Source organism: Lycorma delicatula, chromosome 3, assembly GCF_047948215.1.
Source record: "Lycorma delicatula isolate Av1 chromosome 3, ASM4794821v1, whole genome shotgun sequence".
Classification (NCBI taxonomy): Eukaryota; Metazoa; Arthropoda; class Insecta; order Hemiptera; family Fulgoridae; genus Lycorma; species Lycorma delicatula.
The window spans coordinates 207,665,579-207,687,735 of record NC_134457.1 but is presented as its reverse complement, the minus strand read 5'-3'; the positions used below and the strand labels follow the sequence as shown (position 1 = coordinate 207,687,735).

Genomic DNA, 22,157 nt, shown 5'->3' with positions numbered 1-22,157 from the left:
CAGTACATTTTATATTTCCCCATAAATAAAACTTTCGGCAACAATCCAACACTGTTACATCTAAAATATTACAATAGTGTAGGGTTATTTGGATTTGAATGTATGTGCGTAACCCGTGTAATTTTACTCATACGGTTCAATTAACACTGCTATGCAAAGAATGATTAACCTGATATGAAACAAGAACGTTAGTTAAACTATAACTGATTTATTGTGTTATACTTATTGTGAAATAGTATAACGTCAAAAATAATAAAATTAAACACTTCCAAAAACATTCTATAACTTAATGATCAAACATATCGGAACCAAGTCTAAAAAGAGTAAAACAAAAAAATTCATTTAAGTAATAAAAATTAAAAAAACCTCTCACAAAATGAATGTTTAAAGCAAGAATGATGTTATAATTCATTTTAAATAAAGATATATAAAAAAACATTTTAAATTACCAGGATTTGGAGGCCCTGGAGCTGCATGGTAGGCACCGGGTGCTGCACCTCTTGCACCTGTACTAAGCTGTGTATACGTAGGCCCAGTAGGAGACCTTGATGGACTAAGCTGACTGTATTGGTAGCCTTCAGTAACAGGTTGCTGTTGAAAAAAAAAAACAATAAAACAATTTAATACAATTTACAAAAAGATGTAAATTCTTTTAGAAAAAAAAACTTTTTAATAAAATATTTACTTATTTTTACTTCATTATTATTATTAATATTTTTTTTTCGTTAGATAATTTTAATACTTACACATATGCAAACTTTATTACAAAATATTTCTCAAATCCTTCCTGAAAAATGTCAGAATATCCATAAAGAAAAGTATTCTTATTAATGGACATTCTGACATTTTTTATAATTCCAGGATCAAATTTATAAATTTCCAACAGATAAAAGTATGTTATATGCTGCTGTTTACTTCATGTAATGAAGAAAAGTAATGATTCTGTCATCATAAAAAATTGATAAATAATTTAAACTTATGAATTTACAAAAGAATATACCAATTTAGTGAGATAGTTAATAGGTTGTGTAACAGGAAATTTTTTTAAAATAATTTGTTATCATGAAAATAATGCATAAACATAAACATAAACAATAATGCATAATGCACACAACAAATAATGCATAAATATAAACACGTCAAAGTTGTTTATACTGAACCAAAACTAGTTAATTACAAAAATCAGATGACACAAAAATTCCTGATAACAGAATAATAATAATAATAATAATAATAATAATAATAATAATAACAACTTATTATACAGATGAGTAATAAACAAAAGGTTATTTTTTTGCTTCATAAAATACTTGCACAACATTTTAAACAAACTTTTTAACTGAAGATACAAACTATCTTTTTAATTATAAAAAACAAAACTCTTAACAAAAACAAATGTTTTATTCATTAATGCTGTGTGTGAGTGGTCAAAGGAAATCAGGGCAGAGACATGTGACATAGGAATACGAAGTTAATATCCCAGTTGGCCAAACGCTTAGAACTGAATGGTGAACACATAGAAAAATAGTGGTATATCACTAATATGTCAAAAATTTCATTAATAAATATCCACTTTTCGATTTTTGTAAAATGTTGTAACCTTACTTTACAAACATACGATGTAATTACAAAGAGAAACACTTTTAGAAAATTTACTTTTTCTTTAATGTTTATCTAAAAGCTTTTTGAGTTTTTTATTTTCTCTAAAAAGAAAGTCAAACATAGAGAAAGAAAGAAACAATTATCAGAAATAAAAATAGTGTAAAAAAACGATAATATATATATTTCAGAATTAAATAATGTAGAAAAAATCATTTAAGATTTCCAAAAATCGAACAGTAAGTAAAACCTGACTACTCTACAATGTACTATCTCTCTCACTCTCTCTCTCTTATTAAAAACTTGGGCGATAAAGAACCCAACAATCTGATACCACTATGAACCCTACTGATCCCTAGTTACTTGTGGATTCACATGATCCATAACATGTCAGTTAATCAGTTTGCTACTTAGTAATATCTGAAACCATGGTTCTAGAGTTTAATATTTTACTCGATATACATGTAATATTAAACAACTTTTTTTTAAGATAATAACACTAGTAATGTTTATCAGCATTACTAAACATTGATAACACTGATAAACATAATTTGTGTTTCCTAACATGCAATACATGATTTTATTTTTTTTTTTTATGTTGAAAATAAATAAGAATTTAAGAGGCTTTCTATCACCAAACATTTCTGAAAAATTTTTAAATTTTAATTAGAGGATTTTTTTCATTTTTCAATGTATAGTTAACTTTTAAGCTTCTACATTATTTTTTCTTGGTTCATTTTTTATTATTAACATAATTTGTAAGCTATAAATAAACAATACTAAACAACAAAATTAAATCATATCAGTCACATATTATGACATCATATCTAACACTGAAGTGAGCTTTCATGGACAAGATTAATCAAGTCTGTGCAGCTCAAAACATGTAGCTGAAAACACAGCTGTGTTGTTTGTATTAAGCACTGGATTTAGGAATGAATTAATTTTGTCCAGTCTTATTGCTGTCTTAAGTTTGTTAACAGTGCAGTATCATAATGTCCCGGAATTGTGTAAATGATGTGAATGCCTTTTGTTATGTATGTGATGAGTTTACAGTAAAATCAAATAGAAAAAACATTACACCTTTAATTAAAAAAGCATCTCATTGGTACTTTCAGTGTAAAATTAGTGATCAGGATAAGATGTGGGCTCCTCCAAAGGATCGTGGGGAACCAAAGGATCATGTAACCAATTGTTACTCTTGGTTTAACAAGTGTGTCTGGAACTTTCTAAAAAAAATCTGAACATACTGTAAAATATTCTTCAATGCAATCTGCAATCAGGCCTGTACATCACAGAGAAATTATTCCAGTTCCTGAACTACATGTGAATGTATGTTTTGTAAGTAGCGATGAAGAATCAGACAGTACTGAAGAGGACAACAATGATTTTGAATTATCTTTCAATAAGCCACATCTTATATCACAAGGTGAATTAAATGACTTGTTTAGTGATTTAAATTTATCAAAAAATCAAGCTGAACTATAAGGATCAAGACTGCAAGGTTGGAATTTACTTCAAAAAAATGAAAATTTTCAGGCTCTCGAAGCTGACAAAAAGAACTTTCTCAGTGCTTTATTGATGAAAATAATTAGGTTTATTGGACAAATATTGATGAGCTTATCTTGCACTTAGTACAAGTTCGTAAACCTCAGGACTGGCATGGCATCTTTTTATAGATTCGTCCAAGTATAGTTTAAAAGTGGTTCTACTACACAATAGTAACAAACATCCTTCGACCGATTGCTTATGGTATTAATTTGAAAGAGATATACAATGTAATGAAAGACATTCTTGAAAAAATAAATTATAAAAAACATAGCTGGAACATATATGGTGATTTGAAAGTTATAGCTATTTTGTTAGGCAGGCAGTTACGCTATACTAAGTACATGTGTTTTCTTTGCGAATGGGACAGTCGAGCTAGGGATAAACATTATGTTACCAAAGAGTGGAAGAAACGAGGCAACTTAACTCCAAATGGGAAAAATATTATTCATGTGCCCTTAGTTGAACCCAAAAAAATATTTTTATTCCCTCTTCATATCAAATCAAACTAGGACTAATGAAAAATTTTGTAAAAGCAATGAAGAAGGATAGTCGCAGATATTTGTACATCTGGCAGAAATTTCCAAATGTAAGTAAAGGAAAAATTAACGAAGGAATATTTGTTGTTCTTCAAATAAGAGAGTTGGTCAAATATTATGTATTTAACTCGATGTTAAATAATGTAGAAAGTGCAGCTTGGGCTTCATTTAATGAGGTTTGCAAACATTTTCTTGGCAAACAAAAATCCGACATTTACCATGATATTGTTAATCAACTTCTTACTTCATACAGAGCTATGGGATGTAATATATCTTTGAAAATACATTTCCTCTACTCACATCTGTGTTTTTCCTGGACAAACATGGAGATGTAAGTGATGAACATGGTGAACGTTTCTACCAAGACATTTCAGTAATGGAAAACCGCTATAAAGGGAAATGCAATACTAACATGCTAGCCGATTACTGGTAGACATTAATTCGGGATGTGCCTGAGGCTATTTATAAAGGAAAAACATCAGTGAAATCATTCTAACACAGGTACGGCCATGCAAAATTATAAATTTTACAGAGTTTATCTATATTATCCCTTAATTTTTTTTTGAAGCGTAATTTATTTAAAACTAAGGGTGATAGAAAAATTGTATTTTCAGATCTTTAATGTGCATAAAAAAGCAATTCAAGAAATGGTATCACACTTTGAAAAACATAAAAAAATTTTTGTTTGTCTATCAGTGTAATTATATCACTTATATGCCCTTTAATCACCAACCTTATATAAATAAAATAATTACTAAAATAGGAAATTATAAATAGAAAATAAAAAAATAAATTAGAACAATACACAAAATATAGCAAAAAAAAAAAAAATAAATAAATAATCAAATATGAGGAAAATAAAACAATATTTTAAAAGGCTTTAAAAAATCATAAGCAAGTGAAAACAGACGAGTTAGTTTTTATTTGTAGCTAAACCAACAAAACGTCAGTACAACATATGTAACAATTAAAAATAGAACAAATTAACACATTCAGTGTGGATATACTTCTAGAAATACATTTATTACTTGTTTCTTTATTATTCCTAGGGTTTTATAACATAATTTGTACTGTTTTCTTCTGTCTAAACACATTTCTTTTATGGTCTTTTATAAATAAAATGTTCGTGATGCTTAGCTAAGTCGGAAAATGAAATGAATATTTAACACTGTAGTTCATTTACTGAAACTGTAATAAGATTGTAAAAAATGTACTCTTACTTTTAATGCTACAACTGAATTTCACTAAACACGATCAGCAAAATTATTTTATTTTTTTTAATTACATGAACAATTATTCTAAATAAAAAATAACAAAAACGTTTGAATAAAGTAATTTCATACAGGTATGAAAAGCATGCAAACACGGTAGGTATATGGGAGATCCAAAAATCGTGCACATCAAAATTCAAGCGTCTATTAATAGAAGTAGTTTAAAAAGTTCTACTATCGGCTACTGCAAGATATCACCATGGGTATTAACAACAAATCTAGATGCCATTGTGATGTGTATTGATCATACAACACTGCAGTAGTGCTTTGTTTATTGCTTGGTAAACATGTCGTTTTTCCAAGAGCAACAAGTTTTCATGGTTAAACACTACTTTTCCAATCATTTTTATGCACGTTATAGATGAATTTCTTGGGAAATATCCGAATGTGGCAGTGCCTAACAATTTGTCCATAACCAGATTAATCAACTGTTTTAAAGAACGAAGATCAGTTGCAGACACGAAGACAACCGGGAGACTAGCCATTTTGACTGATGCTAAACTGGCCAAGGTTAAGAATGTAATGCAGCAATTGTCTTCAGAAAGCTTGGAGGAGATTATCAGCACACTCTCAGATTTCATATAAGGAAGTGTTCAGAGCGATTGAAGCTATTACACTTTTCTGAAAATCATGTTCGCAGTGTTCAGAAATTGGAACCAGGTAAAGAAAAGAACATATAACGTACATGGTTTCGGTCGTTTGTTGACGACCATGGAATTGCAGAGCTTGACTGTATTTTCTTCACTGATGAGGCATGATTTTCACCTTAATGACTAAGTGAACAGTCAAAACACTAAAATATGGTCAGCTGATAATCCATGTGTTACGTGAAAACTCTCACAAAATGGTAATGTAGTATGCTGTATCACGTCGTCAAATAGTGGGCCCCATTTTCTTTGAAACTACAGTGAAAAGTGTTGTGTACCAAGATCATTACACAATACCTGTGTACACAGGTACATGGTACCTCCTTCACAGACATTGGAATGTGATCTATAGGCGTGGGCCAGATACTCCTTTCTACACATATCCAACTAATTACCACAGAACCTCACCACATTCATGTAAGAAATTTTGGTTTATATTTGAATATAAACTCCTCCCTCTCAATTATGTATCGAATGTTATTGAACGTACATACGAGATGATTGGAAACTTTATAACACTGGGCTTGTAATTTCAAAACGGCAGTACTTACATGCTATGCTATTGCAATAGATCTCCTTCAAAGTAGTTTTTTTTTTTTTTTTTTTTTTGCTTTCAACTGAACACATTAACAACAATTGTGTTTCCACATCTTACAGCATTCCTGGAAATTTTCTTTCTATAAGGGTGTTAATAACCTCATCAAATTTGCGTAGATGTCTTCAATTAAGTCAAATATATTCCCTTTCAGCGAAAATTTCAATTTAGGAAAAAGGGAGCAGTCTAAATCAGAGGAATAAGGGACTGTGGAAGCACAGGAACATGGAATTTGGCTAAAAATTCTGTGATAGAGAATCCATGATGAGCTTATGCTATCCTGGTAGAGATCCAATTCTTGTCTCATCAGAGTGCTGGCCTTTTCTTCTGCACATTTTCTCACAAATGCTTAAGGTCACATTTATAGTATTGCTAGTTGAATGTGTGCCCCTTAGGGGCAATTTCATGATGTATGATACCTGAAGATTCAAAGAAAACCACCAACATTGTTTTCACTTTAATTAACTTTGTCATGATTTTTTTCAGTTGCAGTAAAGTCTTTTCCAGTTGTACTTTTCCATGAGATGCTTTGTTTCTCGGTCATATCCATAAACCCATGATACGTTACCTGTAATTACTCTAATAAATCTGGGTAGGTTTCCGCCTGATTATTCAGTTCATGAGACACTTCCAAGTTGGTGTTGTTTCTGCTGGGCTAACAACAATTTCAGAATGAATTCGCTGTCACTCGATACATGTTCAAATCTTCAGTTAAAATTGTCTGAACTAAGAAGAAACTTAAATTCAGTTCATCAACCATCCCTCTAATAGTAAATCTAACGGTCAGACTGCACTAAATCACAAAATTTCAGAATTTTTTCATTGATTTTTGAAATGGAAGACCAGCCACAATGGGGCCAGAATCATCTTTGACTGATTCATGGTCATCTTTGAATCTGCTGAACAAAATGAAAACATTTGAATGGCTCAGACATTTATCCCCCCTCCCAAAAGCTGTTTTTAAGGTTCATAAGATAAGTTTGCTTATTAGCTTTACTCTGATTAATTTACTTCCTTTCCACTTCATTCTCTAAAATCCATGTCGGTACTAGGACCAACAATAGTCTAGTATGAGTACATAATTTGAGATGTTGAACATTCTGGTAAGTATAATCTAAGATTAAGGACAGGTTCAATAATGGTATAAATGTCTGCCAATAACAGTTTGGTAGCCCACATACATCCAAAACATCAAAGCTGTCAGCTAATTCTTTTTTATGATACAATACTTTTTATCTCCATAATTACCATCTATTTTTTCAATATAACATTCATTTAAAATTCTTTTATTTATTGTATTTTTCCATTACTCCCAACTGACACGACTGAATATCAAAAAATCGCCAATAATCTAAATCTAAACTAGTCTCAATCACCCAAAAATCAACTTATAATAAAACATTTTATAATAATATATACACAATCTTTAATTTATTTTCTAAATAGTAAACATAAGAAGTGTTCTCTTCAAAAATATACGATCCATTAAGTGTAATCTGCCAAAATTCACTTCAATAACAAAGAAATCCCTAACAATTCACAAAACTGCTGTTTTAGCATTTATATGAACTTTAAAATGTTTTAATTATATGAGAAGAAAATAAATAGACCTTATGTTACATGGTAGATATAATATTCAGCCAAAATCTATGTTCTTTCTCATATTTTTAATATTTTCTAATATTTAACTTTACTTAGTTTTAATCAACAAAATAAGATTATTTTAATAATAGTATGTTTAATTTTACATGAAGTTTTTCGGATTTTTTTATGCTAACATAATTACGTGAAACAAGATAGGTGGGAAGAACATGTAAAAATTATAATTGCCATAAAATGAGCCGGTTACTGAAGGGCACTGGTCACAACAGTCATTGGGCACTGAGCGTGTTTAATGTTTAATATTCCCAGTGAAAAAAGTTATTTAAAAAAAAAAAAAGTTTGAAAACAAGTAAAAAATGGGGTAATAAAAATATTCTATTTTTAAATCCCTGCTGTACACTATAACCAAATGTTTCTCACTTACATCCAAGATGGTAAGATTAAAGCTACATAAACACTTTTCACACACCTCACACATGTATTTATACTTTAGATGTAAGAAGTTCATTGGCTGATTTTCTATTTCCTATCTATTCTCCCAAGAGTCAATACTCTTTAACTACAAACGCAAATTTGCAAATCTTCAGTTAATGAAGATTCATTTTTGTTATTTTTTACTTTAGTTAATGAAGAATCTAGTTATCATGTTCTTAAAAATAATAATAATAATAATATTAATAATACAGGTACAAAGAAACATTTTTACTAATTATATAGACCCTAAGTAACTAATCGACCCTTAAAAAAAAAACTGAAGTTAATTTCAAAAATCTTCCTAACTTTCATTAATTTATAATGAAAGTTTACATAAAATAAACAAACAATTTATCATTCCACATTGAATGTGTTAATAAAAATTATTATATCTTTAAAAATACTTAAGAAAGTAAAAAATACTAAATGCAACATATAGTGCCACTTAAAAGTTCTGCATTTTTAATTATTTACACAATTCTTTTTTAAATGATGAATTTAACTAAATTTTAGCTATCAAATTGTCAAGGAAAATTTCCCTAATATAACTAAATATCATAAAATACAATTACAATAGTAACAATAAACAATGATTGTGAATTAGTGCTCAGTGCATATTTTATTAGCAACTTGGTAGATTTATGACGCAGCTCAACACAAACAATTATTTACATAATATACCACCACAATATAAATGATAATATTATGATGAAAAAAAAATCAAAAGTGGTGCTAAAGCAGTAACCTGTCTTAAAGTCCATGCGGTCTGTGCAGGTGTGGGGGAAGTGGTAGTTTTAGAGATGCGGGGAATACCGGCCTGTGTTGGTGAGTTGTAGCTGATTGGAGATGCGTTCGGCTCGTACCCACTGTACACATTCTGTGTGCTGGCAGGACGTTGTGCATTACCGCTATGTATATGTTGAGGCATATGAGAATATACATCTCGCCGTTGAGGGAGACTATAATCTATGCCAGGTTGATATGATACCCCATCACCAGCTGGTGTACCGGTATCACCCCCGCTTTCTGTAGGGCCTCCAGGACCTGGTGAGTGCAATGACCTGAAACAATACATTATTTCTTTATATATACTTCATTATTCAAATACAAATAAATAAAAATTACCTGGCCTACTTATCAAAATCATAAGTAAAATTTTAAATATAGTGACTATACTGCTAATGTAAGTAAATAAATTTTCTTACAAATATTGCTGCATATTTTAATTAATTATAATTTCCTCTCATATGAATCATAAATAACATAAAGAATAAAATATTTTTGAATGAAAAATGTGCATCCACTATTAAAATTAAAATAATGGTATGCAGCAATTTTGATTTTTCTTTAATTTAAAATAAATTTACAATACAGTAAAATAACTAAAAGTTAACTCAAAAACCATTCAACTCAAGACATAAATGTACATTTCCAACTGTTAAACAATCACCTTTAGCAGCTGAAATGGATTAGGTAAGAGGAAAAAGGTAACCAGAAAATACTTTATAATGAATCCAAAAAATTGAAGGTTCCTTGGCTCTGCTCAGAGAGTTTGTTGAGTGATAACAATGTTTGAGGATTTGTATTTTCAAATTTATTATCTAACTGGATTAAAATTTAATGGTGCAACAATACTTCACATTTTTAAAATTATCCTATTCAACAGCTGCAGAATGAGGGTGCACAACTTATGATAGCTTCACAGCACTGATAACTACAATTCACAATTTACACATAAAAAACAAAACTGCAAAATCTTTAGAAAAATATCACACACACGTGGTTATAAATCCTAATTTTCTAATGTTTTTTTATATAAAATCTATTTTATATAAAGTCTTAAAAAAACCATGTTCAGATCGCTAAGTTTTCTTTAATCCTGTTTTTGCAGTTTAAAAATGTTTGCAATATACTTTTTTAATATTCAGGGAAAAAATCATTCAAATAAAATTTGAAAGTAAAGGCAATCTGTATGTAATAAACTGTTAAATGATATAAATCAACAGATTTTTCAATATGAAAATTACAATATTACTTTTTACCTGAAAAAAAAAAAACAATTTATATGGACAACACATGACTTCCTTGTACGTCTATGAAATTACATTTACACATTTTTTTTTTTTTAAATGAAAAGTACATAAAACTTTATCTCATTAAAAACCTCAATTTGTTTCATATTTTTTCTTTTTTGTTACTGAATTATTATTCGTCGTAAAATTTTTTTTTACGAGAGGCTAATAATTATTAGTAACTCAATATATAAAAATTAAAAAAAAAAGTTAATAAAAAAAGGAGATGAAGTCCGATTCAAGCTGATGTGACTTCCCTTAAGATCCAAATATTTCATTAATTAAAATTTTATTTGGCTGTAACTGGAATAAATGGAAATAATTACCACTTATGATATATCGTTGAAAAGCTTTCAATAAGGGCTTATTACTGTTAAGTTAAGAAAAAGCCCAAAATCCGAACCTTTTGGAATTTTGGGCTTTTTTGAACACTTTTGGTTCAGTCAATTGCAATCAAAAGGGGAGGTGCACAACTAGATGTTACAACAGTCCTAAAGCCAAAATTTCAACATCCTACGGCTAATTGTTTTTGAGTTATGCAAGATATATGCATACATACATACAGACGTCACATCGAAACTAGTCAAAATGGATTCAAGGATGATCAAAATGGATATTTCACCTGAAATCTGGAAACTGAAATTTTTACCATCATAATACTTTGTTTACTTCATACAAGGAAGTAAAAGATATTCAAAATAACACTAAATGCTACAAGCTCACTTTAACACTTTGTTAATAATAAATAAAATATTTTCAAACCATTTTCATTTTAATTATAAAACTTTTTATTTAAATTTTGAAGCTAAAAATAAAATATTAATATTAATTCAATTTTTAATGAAATAAAAAAAAATACTGACTTTGCAGTTGTATTAGTGCAGACAATATATTCTACTTCATCAGTATAAGGATTGAGGAAGGCAAAGGCTGATGTTCGTAACCAAACCCATTCTCGACTTTTAGCACGGAATCGATACATCACTGACATGACTTGGCCTTTTAGTTTTAATACTGAAAAAGATGTTCAATAAAAATATTAGAACAAGAACAAGGTAATATAATTGACAGAAAAAAAAGATATATACATAACATTAATAATGTGTTATCACCTTAAATTGACTGCTATGGCCAATAATAACCCCCAACAATGCGGGTGGCAACTATACCCAGTGTTGTTTCACATGGGAAGGAATTCTTAAAATACATCTTCAGTAGTTTGTATTTCATTCTTGCTTCATACACTTCAATTTTACAGGATACTAGTGCCTGAAACATTCCAGGTATTGTAGAAACATCAAGAGATGCAACTTACAGTCTCAATCAGAACTCAGTAGATAAACTTATTCATTAAATAATAAGGGATCTGAAATATACATAAATGACTGACTCATTATTCATTAGGCCATAACATCACTGGTAACCATTTACTGTATGTGTAATCTTAACTTTATTTGATTTTGTGATGGAAATATTAATACATTGCCCAACACATTTTTGTTCAATACTAACATTAAAAAAAAAAGATTGTTTTTTACAACAGATAGAAATAAACAAGCCATTAAACAAACTAAAGAATTTACTCTCCCTAAGTAAGTTTCCATTTGCAAATTTCAATGAAATTATTCTATGATAGCAAAATATTAATGTTATGTAAAAACAAAAATACAATTCTTCAAACATAAAGTAACGTTACATTCTTTAAATATAAAATTCAAAAATTTAGTTATATATAATGTGTATCAAGTTAGTAGGACCAATTTGAAATTTTTTTAAACTTAACTGTTACACAATCACTGTTATCTATTAATTAAACATAAAATTAAAAAAATTACTGGAGTTCAATTTTTAAAATAAACTGAGGATCTATTGATATCAAGTTTATTACAGTTTTCCTAATAAATAAGAAATGCTAAATACAACTTTAAAAAATCTGTTCGTCTAAACAGTAACTTAGGTATGATCCAAAGAGAGAAAAAATCATCTAAAATATATATTTTTCAATTTTAATCAAAAGTTTATATTTTTCCTTCAATACTCTTCTAAAAAGTTTAATTTCTTTACGCCCTTAAATACTATACAATAGTTTATTATACAGGATGATTAAAAATGATTCATTGGCTTTTAAAAATCTATATTTAGAAAAGTAGTACACATAAAATCATGAATGATACGTGAAAATAAACACACACTGACCAAGTTTCAATCATACCTTCATAAATTTTCAATATGGCCTCCATTTGTCACACGACACACATCTATGTTGTACTCCAGTTCAGCCCACATGCACATTAACATATCCCTATTGATGGTGATAAATTCAGCTGTAATGCGTTCCTGTAGCACAACCAAAGTTACTGAGTGTGCTAGCATGTAAATACAGTCTTTAACATATGCCCAAAAAAAAACCCATGAGATTAGGAGATCTAGGAGACCATTTTAAGAATGCTAAGTCATCATCTGCACATCACCGGATCCAGTGGCGCGGGAGTTCTTTATTCAGAAAGCTTCGTACTTCAGCATGCCAGTGAGGTGGAGCTCTACCTTGTTGGAATATAAAGTTATTAAATAATACGAGGTATTAGATACCCGTCACAGTATTCTCAGAGAAGAAAAACAGCCTTGTTTTGTTTTAGACAGTGCGCCAAAAACATTAAGTTTTGTGGAATTATGTTCACATTCTACAGAATTAGGTTGTTCAATACCCCACATCCTGATATGGCGATTCAACTTTCCATTCAAGTGAAATGACGCCTCATCACTAAACAGACGGTTAGCAAAATCGTCATCCTCCATAGCTTCCTGCATCTTTACAAAATTTGTATTGTTTGTTAAGGTCATGTAGTTGTAACTTTTGTAATAACTTTATGTGGTATGATTTTGCAAATCATGTGGTTTAACTTTATGTGGTTGTAAATGAATTTGCAAAATCTTCCAGACAGTTGAATGCGAAATATCAAGTTCACTACTAGTGCTTCGAGCTGACTTGTTTGGGCTACAAACGAAACTCTCCCTGATTCTCTCCACTGTTTCATCCAAAACACTAGGGTGTCCAGTGCTTTTACCTTTGCACAAACAACCAGTCTTTAAACTGTTGATACCATTTTGGAACGCTTTGGTGGCCTGGTAGTTCTGTTTCAAACCGTCTCTGGAATAAACGCTGCACGGTAATAGCGGATAAACATCTCTTGTATTCTAAGACACAGAATGCTTTCTGTTGCATAGATGCCATTTTAGAAACTGAGCTTGTGCTGCAACCTGTCGGCAACCTCTTTAATCCTAACCTGAAACTTGAACAGTTTCTATTTATTTTCATGTATTGTTCATAATTTTGTGTATTACTTTTTTAAATACAGATTTTAAAAATTCGATGAATTATTTGTAATCACCTGTATAATCTGAGACTTGAATAATATGTACTTTTCTCAAAATGATGCAATGCAAAGCTAATGTAAGAAATCTTTATGAAAAATATTGTATTTATGTTACGAGCAGCGGTATCATACGTAATGTCTTGGAATTAATCCAGAATATTACATACCTTTCAGTCAATTATTGATTGAAGTAAATAAATATTTAATTCAAAAGAAAATAATCCTTTACATTAAATGAATTCTATTAAAGAGATTACTGCATATTTTTAATACATATAAATATTTAAGGGTACTTAAATCCTAAAAAAAATCACAATTACAAGTTAAATTATAAAATAAAATAGCTTATTACATTAAAAGCAATGGAGTTTACAAAAAAGTTAACAATTTTAATATTTATTAAAAGTTAATATTAATATTTATTAATAGTTAATTAAAAGCTTCTACGTTTGTTTATTAAGCCGCTAAAAGACTTAATATCCAGCCATAAATAACCACTTTGTAGAAAGCAGTCTCATCAGCAAACTTAATCACCTTAATTTTACAAACAGTGAAGGAGAAATCAATTAGTTATAAATGTAAAAAAATGATGCCCAAAACTGCAAAGCATCACAAAATGTAACAGGTGGATTCAAATTGTAAACAAGATTTTTCATATATTTATTATTAAAAACCATATACTATGTTTGAATGTTTATTACTCTTTCTACAAAATACCTCACTGCCAGACCTTTCAATTTTCTTTAATATTAGTGATTTATACAGTTAAGCTTTTGTTATTTCCATAAGTACTGAATTTATATATTTCCCTTTAACTACGAACTTAAATGAAGTAGAAAGAACCATTATAAAAACTAAACTGATTAGAAAAGAATATTTTATTATCTCCTAAATTATCTAACAAGTTTTCTTAAGCGATTCTCTCAAAGATTTTTTTACTGGCTGACAGAAATTTCTTAAAAAAACATCAAATTTCAATCAAGAATCTATCATTAAATTAAAGAAGGAAAAAGCAAGTGAGCAATTTAATGACTTTGTAGAGATCCTGTCACAGCCAATCAACAATAACATTTTAATTCTTTTGAATTTTTCTTCATTTGAATTCTTACCTCAAGGTGAAACACAGTGAACTATGCATACTATCAAGGCATTTTACAAGTTACAAAAAAAATCCACAAAAAGAGACCAGAGTTGTAGAGAGACAACATTATGGTTCTTTTACCACAACAATGCGCCTGCACACTCATCTTTGTCAATTAAGTCAGTTTTATGCCAAAAATCAGATGACTGTCCTCCTTAACCTCCCTACTCGCCAGACCTGGCTCCTTGAGCTGAGATTTTTTCTTATTATCGAAATTAAAATAAGTGATGAAAGGATACTGTTTTGAGACTATTGATGACATAAAGATAATTTGTCACAGACCTTAAAGGCCATTTCAAATTAAACTATCTATGACTGCTTCGTGAAGTAGAAATGCCGCTGGAAAACGTGTGTGAATAGGGGAAGGGAGTACTTTGAAAGGGACATGGACCACTAATCTGTAAAATTAATAATAAAGATTAAAAAAATAAAGTTCAGTTATTTTTTGAACAGACCTCGTATATTTATCTTCTTATTTAACTAAAATTATCTCATATTTCTGTATTACAATTTAATGGCGTTTCACAGTTTAGCTCAATCTTAAGTCTTTATTGATTATGAAAATTTGTGTATGATGAAAAAATGAATACGACTGAGAAAACCCACCTTACCTTAATTTTATCAAGAATCTATAATAAAATCACCACGCAATATAACATGAATACATACAATTAAATCCTTAATCATTTACATAGAAACCCTTCAAAACAATCCAGAAAACATTAAATATTAATTTCAGATGCTCTATTTACAATAAATTAATTCTGATATTTTTTATTAGGCGCTACAACCTCAATTTCAATGACATGGACTCAAATATCTAATACTTACTGAAACCACCTAAGTCTCCTTCTACCTTAAAATTACGATTAAATTTCCATCCGTAAATTCTTTTCTAAAATATGTAACAACTTGTTTGTACAAAGTTATATATAATGACAATACTCAAAATCAAATTTTAAAAAAAAATGAAGCAGTCATAATTGTAACACAAGTAAATCAAGTAGTTGTCTGAAGGTTTTAATAAAAAAAGTCTGATTAGCTATGTAATTGAATAAAAGCTATGTTGTTATATATGGCTAAAATTCATAATTATGATACAGTATTAGATCATTATGTTACAAACAAGATAGTAAACATTTTTTCAGTAAAGGTTAAGTATATTTCAGAAAATGTTGTTTCTCTACAGAAGAAATGCCAGAGAGCAGTCAATGTGTAAAAAAAAAAAAAACTACCATGAAATGAATTATTATTCACAGATCAAAGCTCATTTACCCTGTTCAAAGCTCTCCTTCATATGGGTTTGATCCTCTGGGTGGAAGAACTCAAAACAGGACTTGCCAAGTAATTCAGGAGGTGTATAACCAAGCAGTGCCATTACTCGCTGGTCAACAAATGTGAATTTGCCATCTATAGAATGACGTGAAATAAATTCTGAAAATAAACAAATAGAATTAATAAGATTTAATATTTTATAAAATAATTATGTATGCAGCTAATACAACAATGGAAAAACTAATCCTAGTCAAATTTACAGGTATATCTTTATAAAGCAGTAGTTTCTTTTTTTCTGTAATTTTCCTTTAAAAAGGATTGACTTTACTAACTTTAGAGAAGTTAATAGAGAAGAAGTTAATATTTTTTTGATTGAAATTACTCTGTTGGTTAAAACTAAAACCAGTCATTCTCAATACACTAAAAATTAAAAAAAAATGTTTTTTAAAAATAAAAAATGTTTCAAATAATTCATTTAAAAAACTGAATTTAATGTTCACATGTACATTTTAAATTTCCTCTTGAAACTGTATGAATGCATACAGAAAAAGCAATGTGGTTGGCAGTTTTTTTACTTTTTTTGCATAAAAAACCTGCTAACTAGATCTAGTTGTTAAAAAATATGAAAATGTATGCAATTGCAATAATGTCGTAAACATTATTTTGTTTTATCCTAATGTAGTATTGCCTTCAATTCATAACCTATTGTTTATTACAACAAACTCTTTACCTCTCCATCAATCAGCAGTGCTTTCAATAGACTTTTACTATTCATATTAAATTGCAGTCTACTAAAATAGTATTCTACTGGCATTCAGCATTCAGTTTTGGGCAATATTTGAACAATTTTTATGAGGACATTTACATAACAAATGTTAAATTGGTAATCATTTTCTAAGCTGCCCCAGTAAGAATGATTTAACCAGCATCAAGCAATGCCTATGGGTTCAATGATAATGAGTTTCAGGATGTTATTGATGTTAACTGACAACATTATACCTTAATGAGATTATACGCTTATCAATTATTGCCTTCCTCAGAAAGTTAAGTAGAGCATTATTTCCTGTCAAGAATCATCCCAAAGTTCAATGAAGTATACACAGTATATGTTTATGCAATTTTTTCCATTGGTCAATTAACAGACTAAAATGATGATTTTGTTGTCAGAACTACCCATTATGACACACAAATGAACTTAAATTTTGTAGACAATCATTACTGATTATGGGTTAAAATGTGAAACAATTTCATTTTCAATGGGCAACTGAATATCACAAAAAAATAACATTTTCTCCATCTACAAAGTCTAAAAAGCTTTTTTTTATATATTCAATCTCATTCATCCTGAGCTGAGGACAATTCATGATTTTCACCATTTCACTGAACATACTGCGAAAAACTTCTCCATGTTTCTTATATCATAATCTATACTACTATAATTACTCATCTTCACACAATTCTGATGTACACAGTGATCAACACAAAGAAAAAGCATGTGGTATTGTGATAACTCCTTAAACATTTCAAATATAGATTTTTTGTCAACCCATCCTACAGAATGGACTTAGTAGCTAGTGATCTGCGTACGTTCACAAAACTAATAATTAAGAGAAGTGACAAGAATTAAAAAAAAAAAATAGTCATCAGATAAATAAATGGAATGCAGACAAAGTTTGATGAGATATGCAGAAACTTGTTGCATCTAAATGTCTTTTTAGGTTATCAATGTTGAAAAATAAATTGACAAGAAGTAAAAGTAGAAGTATCGTAAAAGATTTTAAGAAATTTTTGTTGGTTACTTTCATAATAAAATGAGATTAACTTTTGTGTGATCTTTGTATATTAATCAAACAAGCAAACATTTTGTTAATCAAACAATTCATTTTGTTGTATTATTAGAAGGAGCACATCCTATCTTCCATTTTAACTCTTCACAGTCCTTTGTTGTAATATACTTGATATTCTGAAATTCACATATAGTCCAGTGGCGTAAACCACTCGACATTATGTAATTCACATAGCACTACAATGTCGTGCAACACTTGACACGATGTTCAGACATCAGTAAATCTTGAACAGAGCATCGCTCGACATTTAGACAGTTCTTGCTCAACATCGTATTCTATTTAGTTTAGCATCAGTTGTTTAATCTGAATCTGTTATGAGTAACGAACACACATATGACAACATGTGTTGTCTGAATTGTAAATAAATAAGTTAAGGTAAGAAATATTGCTGGAAGTTCTCATTGTACTCAAATTGGAAAATATTATGAATGAGTTTTCTAGTGATAATTTGGAAAGTCTGTTTAGTGATAGTGACTGTGATCCAACAGTTAATGAAAATTCTCTTTAGGATCACAAAGTGATAGTGAATTTGAGGTTAATGATGTGCCGGTTTGTGACAATATTGAAGATAATTCTATGAGTAATACCGATAATTCTGATAATTACATCACTTACCTTCGCAAATGGGCCATTCGGTAATACTTGGTATAATGCATTATGGGAAAAATACAATGTAATTGATGGTGATTTGCCAAAATTTCCATTTAGTTCCATGATATGGTCCAATATATAATAATAATGTGAAAACTGAATTTAAATACTTTCAGTTACCAATTTTTACCGATTCATTATTGTCTGAAATTTTTGCAGAAACTAATTGATATGCGGAAGAAAAAAAAAATCATTTTTACATGTCCTACCTAACGAAAGTTAATTTTGGCAAAAAAATGAGGTATTTTCAACAACTTGATTGGCTTATAACAATTATTAACATTTAATTGCAGCTCTAGTTAGCATTATTTTATGATATTTTTCAGTTCTATTATACTACCTCTTAAATTTTACCTACTACTAACAATAAAAATATTTTAAGTATGAAAATAAATTTATTAATTTAAAAAGAAACTTCCAAGTGTTATAATGTAATAAAATAACTGTTGGGAATTGCAAAGAAATTAAATTTTAGGCAAGACAGAAATATCAGATTTCCCTTACAATAAAAATTGGACCTGGCTGGGATATCAGTGGAATAAAAAATGACTCTAGGCTAGTTGGTCATTTATTATAAAAGGACTGCAAAGGGTTAACCTTTACTCAGTCTTAAAACGTAATGTAAACTTCATAGACACCAGCAATTTGTTAAGTGCAGTTTTGTGTTAAGAGATATTTTAAAGAATCCATAAACCATTGAGATAGATGTTCACAGAAGCAAAAAAGGTAGATTTGTCATTACATTTTCTCGCTACACATAGTCTCTACCTGATGAATATGAAATCTCTATTTTGTATCTTAGTGTTACTTAGGCTATGCACAACAGCTTATGACAGAAACAATTGAAAGATTAAACCAGTCTGGATCATACATTAATTAAGAACATAGTGATAAATCATTCTGAATGATCGCAATTCACTGATAAGAGCACAAACATAAATTACCTGCATTATTATTGGATGATGAGAGATCGCTAGTATTAGGTGTTGATGTGACCTGTAGTCGTCCTATAGCTACTAGGCAGCAATGTGATCCATCTTCTTCCACCGCTCTTTCCATTTGTACTCCTAAAAATCACATAATAAAGGAATTTATAATAAAACTTACATGTCATATTAAAATATTCAGAAATAAAAGTAATAATAAATTTAATGAATGCAAGTTTTGAAATAAAATAGAATAATTTTAAATTTGTAAGAAACACATGATTCAATAAAACATTTTATCTACAACAACTTAATATGTTATTTTAAACTACATTTTTCTGCTACAATGTAAATTAAATTAAAATTTAATATTAATCATTTTCATAAACAAATTCAGGCTAAATTTTACTTTTTAATTTAATTGGAATATAGGTAGCTCAGTAACATGGTTGATATAAATAAATAAAAAAGTGTTATATAAAAACATTGTTTACAAAAGATCTGTTACTGTATCAAGAATTAAACTTCCACAATATGAGAAAAACCTTTTCTAGAACATAAATTAACAAACATAAGCATGTTGGCAATTATGTATTACATATCTTCTGGGAGGGAACAGAAGAAATACAAATTGTAATGGAGTTTGAAAGTTAAAGACTTGATGCAAAGTAAAGGAACAATAAGTATGAAAGCAACATAGGTAGATAGATAGGTGTGTATTGAGTGAATAACTTTAAAAACATTAATAATGGCAGTTAAATAAGTTTAGTAAACTATGGATAATTCTCTTAGTTGATGTTCTTAAACATAATGAAATGAAAATCAGAATACAAAAAATAGTAATAATTTTCTATTAGAATTTAAGAAATCCAATATGGAATAGATATGCTCTACTATAGAAAAAAATTAAATACGAATTTGGTCTCAAAAGTAAGTTATAACTGTTTTTTAAAAAAATGTTCAAAATCTAAAAGAAGGGTAATTTTGAAAATTACATACATTTAATAGTTGTTTTTCTACATAATCTCCTTGAATCTCAATACATAATGCATTTTTGATATTGTGATAGTGGTGTAAGGTGGATGATCCAAAAATATCCCATCGAAACTGCTCAAGCAGTACATGAGTTCACACTAACAGCGTGTGGGTGTGAGTGTTAGTGGAACAAAAAAACTGTTTATCTCAACTTTCCCTTCTTTTTGTTTTGAATCGCCCTTCTGGGGTTTCTCACCTCACAACAGCGAGCAGCTGTGATCGTGGTCCTACAGGGCAGGTAATCGATCAGCAACACTCCTTTGGAATCAATTCCAACTTTCACTTTTTTTGGCGTTGAGTCGTCCTTTTCTTTCCACACCATACTCTGTCTTTTGGATTGGGCATCCAGTGATAGATCCATATCTCGTCGCTGGTCACTATTCGGTTGAATAAATAGTCTCCTTCATCCTCAGAAAATTGCAATGCAGTGTCACCTGTCTGCTCTTTGTGTAGTTTTGAAAGCAGGCATGGAACCCAACTTGTACACACTTTTGATAGACGCAGATCCTCAGAAATGATCCTATGAAATATTGCATGGCTTCAGAGGAAGTTGAGAAAGAGTTTCATCAAGCATAAGGAGCCAATTGGTGTCCATGACCCTTTTGACCTAGTCAACAACATTCGTAGCGCAGGAAGTGGAGGACCGCACGGTTCTTTGCTGTTCATTGTGTAACGTTGTTCTTCTTCAATGAGTGATTAATGCCAATGAGAAACCATTGGCCTTAACATATCTTCATCATATAAACTGCACAACTTGTGATGAATTTCAGTTGCACTTTTATTTTTTGTTGTAAAAAACAAATAATAGCACAAAATTTGCAATCAGCGGTAGGAGCAAGTGGAGACTCCACGATTGCTGGTGTATAACTGTCCAAGCAGTAAAGGTAGACGCATAGAAATTTTGCAGTGCTGCCACTACACCGACAAAAGTTCCCTTCGAATCCTGGACTTTTCCCACCTACCGTGCAGATTTAAAAAAATAGTTTAACTTACTTTTAAGACGACCCTCATATTCAACCCTGTTTTTTCATTACCCTTGATCCCTTCTTCCTTAAGGAATTCTTTGAGATTTTTAAGACACCAACTGAATATGTGTTAATGATGTTCACAAAGTCAGAAAAAATGACTCATTATTTCCAATTTTCTTACAATTAGGCAAGTTAATTTCTTGAAGTATAAGAAGGAAGAGAGGTATAGTACACTACTAAAAGTAAAAATAATACCTCTCTGATTTACTACTTTCTATATATTTGTGTGTGGTTGTTCAGAATAGCTATGCTAGTAGTAATCCAGACAACTTTCCTATGGAAGGCTGTACAAAAGCCCAACTGGGGCGCTAAGGAATTTTTCAGATAGCGCTGAGCCTCCTAATCCAACTAATATATACAAAATCTGTGTTTGGATTAAATTTTTCAATCAATCTTAGATATTAAACCCTGAATTAATAGACTTTGAAAATAAAATAGTTTTATATTTTACATACTTGAAAAGAGAAAAAGAACAAAAAAACTCTTGAAAAAAATATTTATGGACCAGTTTCTACAAATAGAATAATAATAAA

The 22,157-nt window shown here is 29.7% G+C and overlaps 1 protein-coding gene across 9 annotated transcripts in view; it reads right to left on the bottom strand.

Moving 5' to 3' along the window:
* tgo (Aryl hydrocarbon receptor nuclear translocator homolog tgo) overlaps positions 1-22,157 on the bottom strand; it is a 295,570-nt gene that overhangs the window by 9,167 nt on the left and 264,246 nt on the right. For 8 of the 9 annotated variants that reach the window (XM_075361413.1, XM_075361420.1, XM_075361419.1 and 5 more), the window contains 5 exons: positions 19,580-19,702; positions 16,138-16,296; positions 11,211-11,361; positions 9,021-9,336; positions 450-591 (listed from right to left, as the gene is read on the bottom strand). In XM_075361413.1, coding sequence (XP_075217528.1) covers positions 450-591; positions 9,021-9,336; positions 11,211-11,361; positions 16,138-16,296; positions 19,580-19,702 — 891 coding nt within the window. The remainder of the gene's footprint in view (positions 1-449; positions 592-9,020; positions 9,337-11,210; positions 11,362-16,137; positions 16,297-19,579; positions 19,703-22,157) is intronic. The other variant, XM_075361416.1, reaches the window with a different exon arrangement.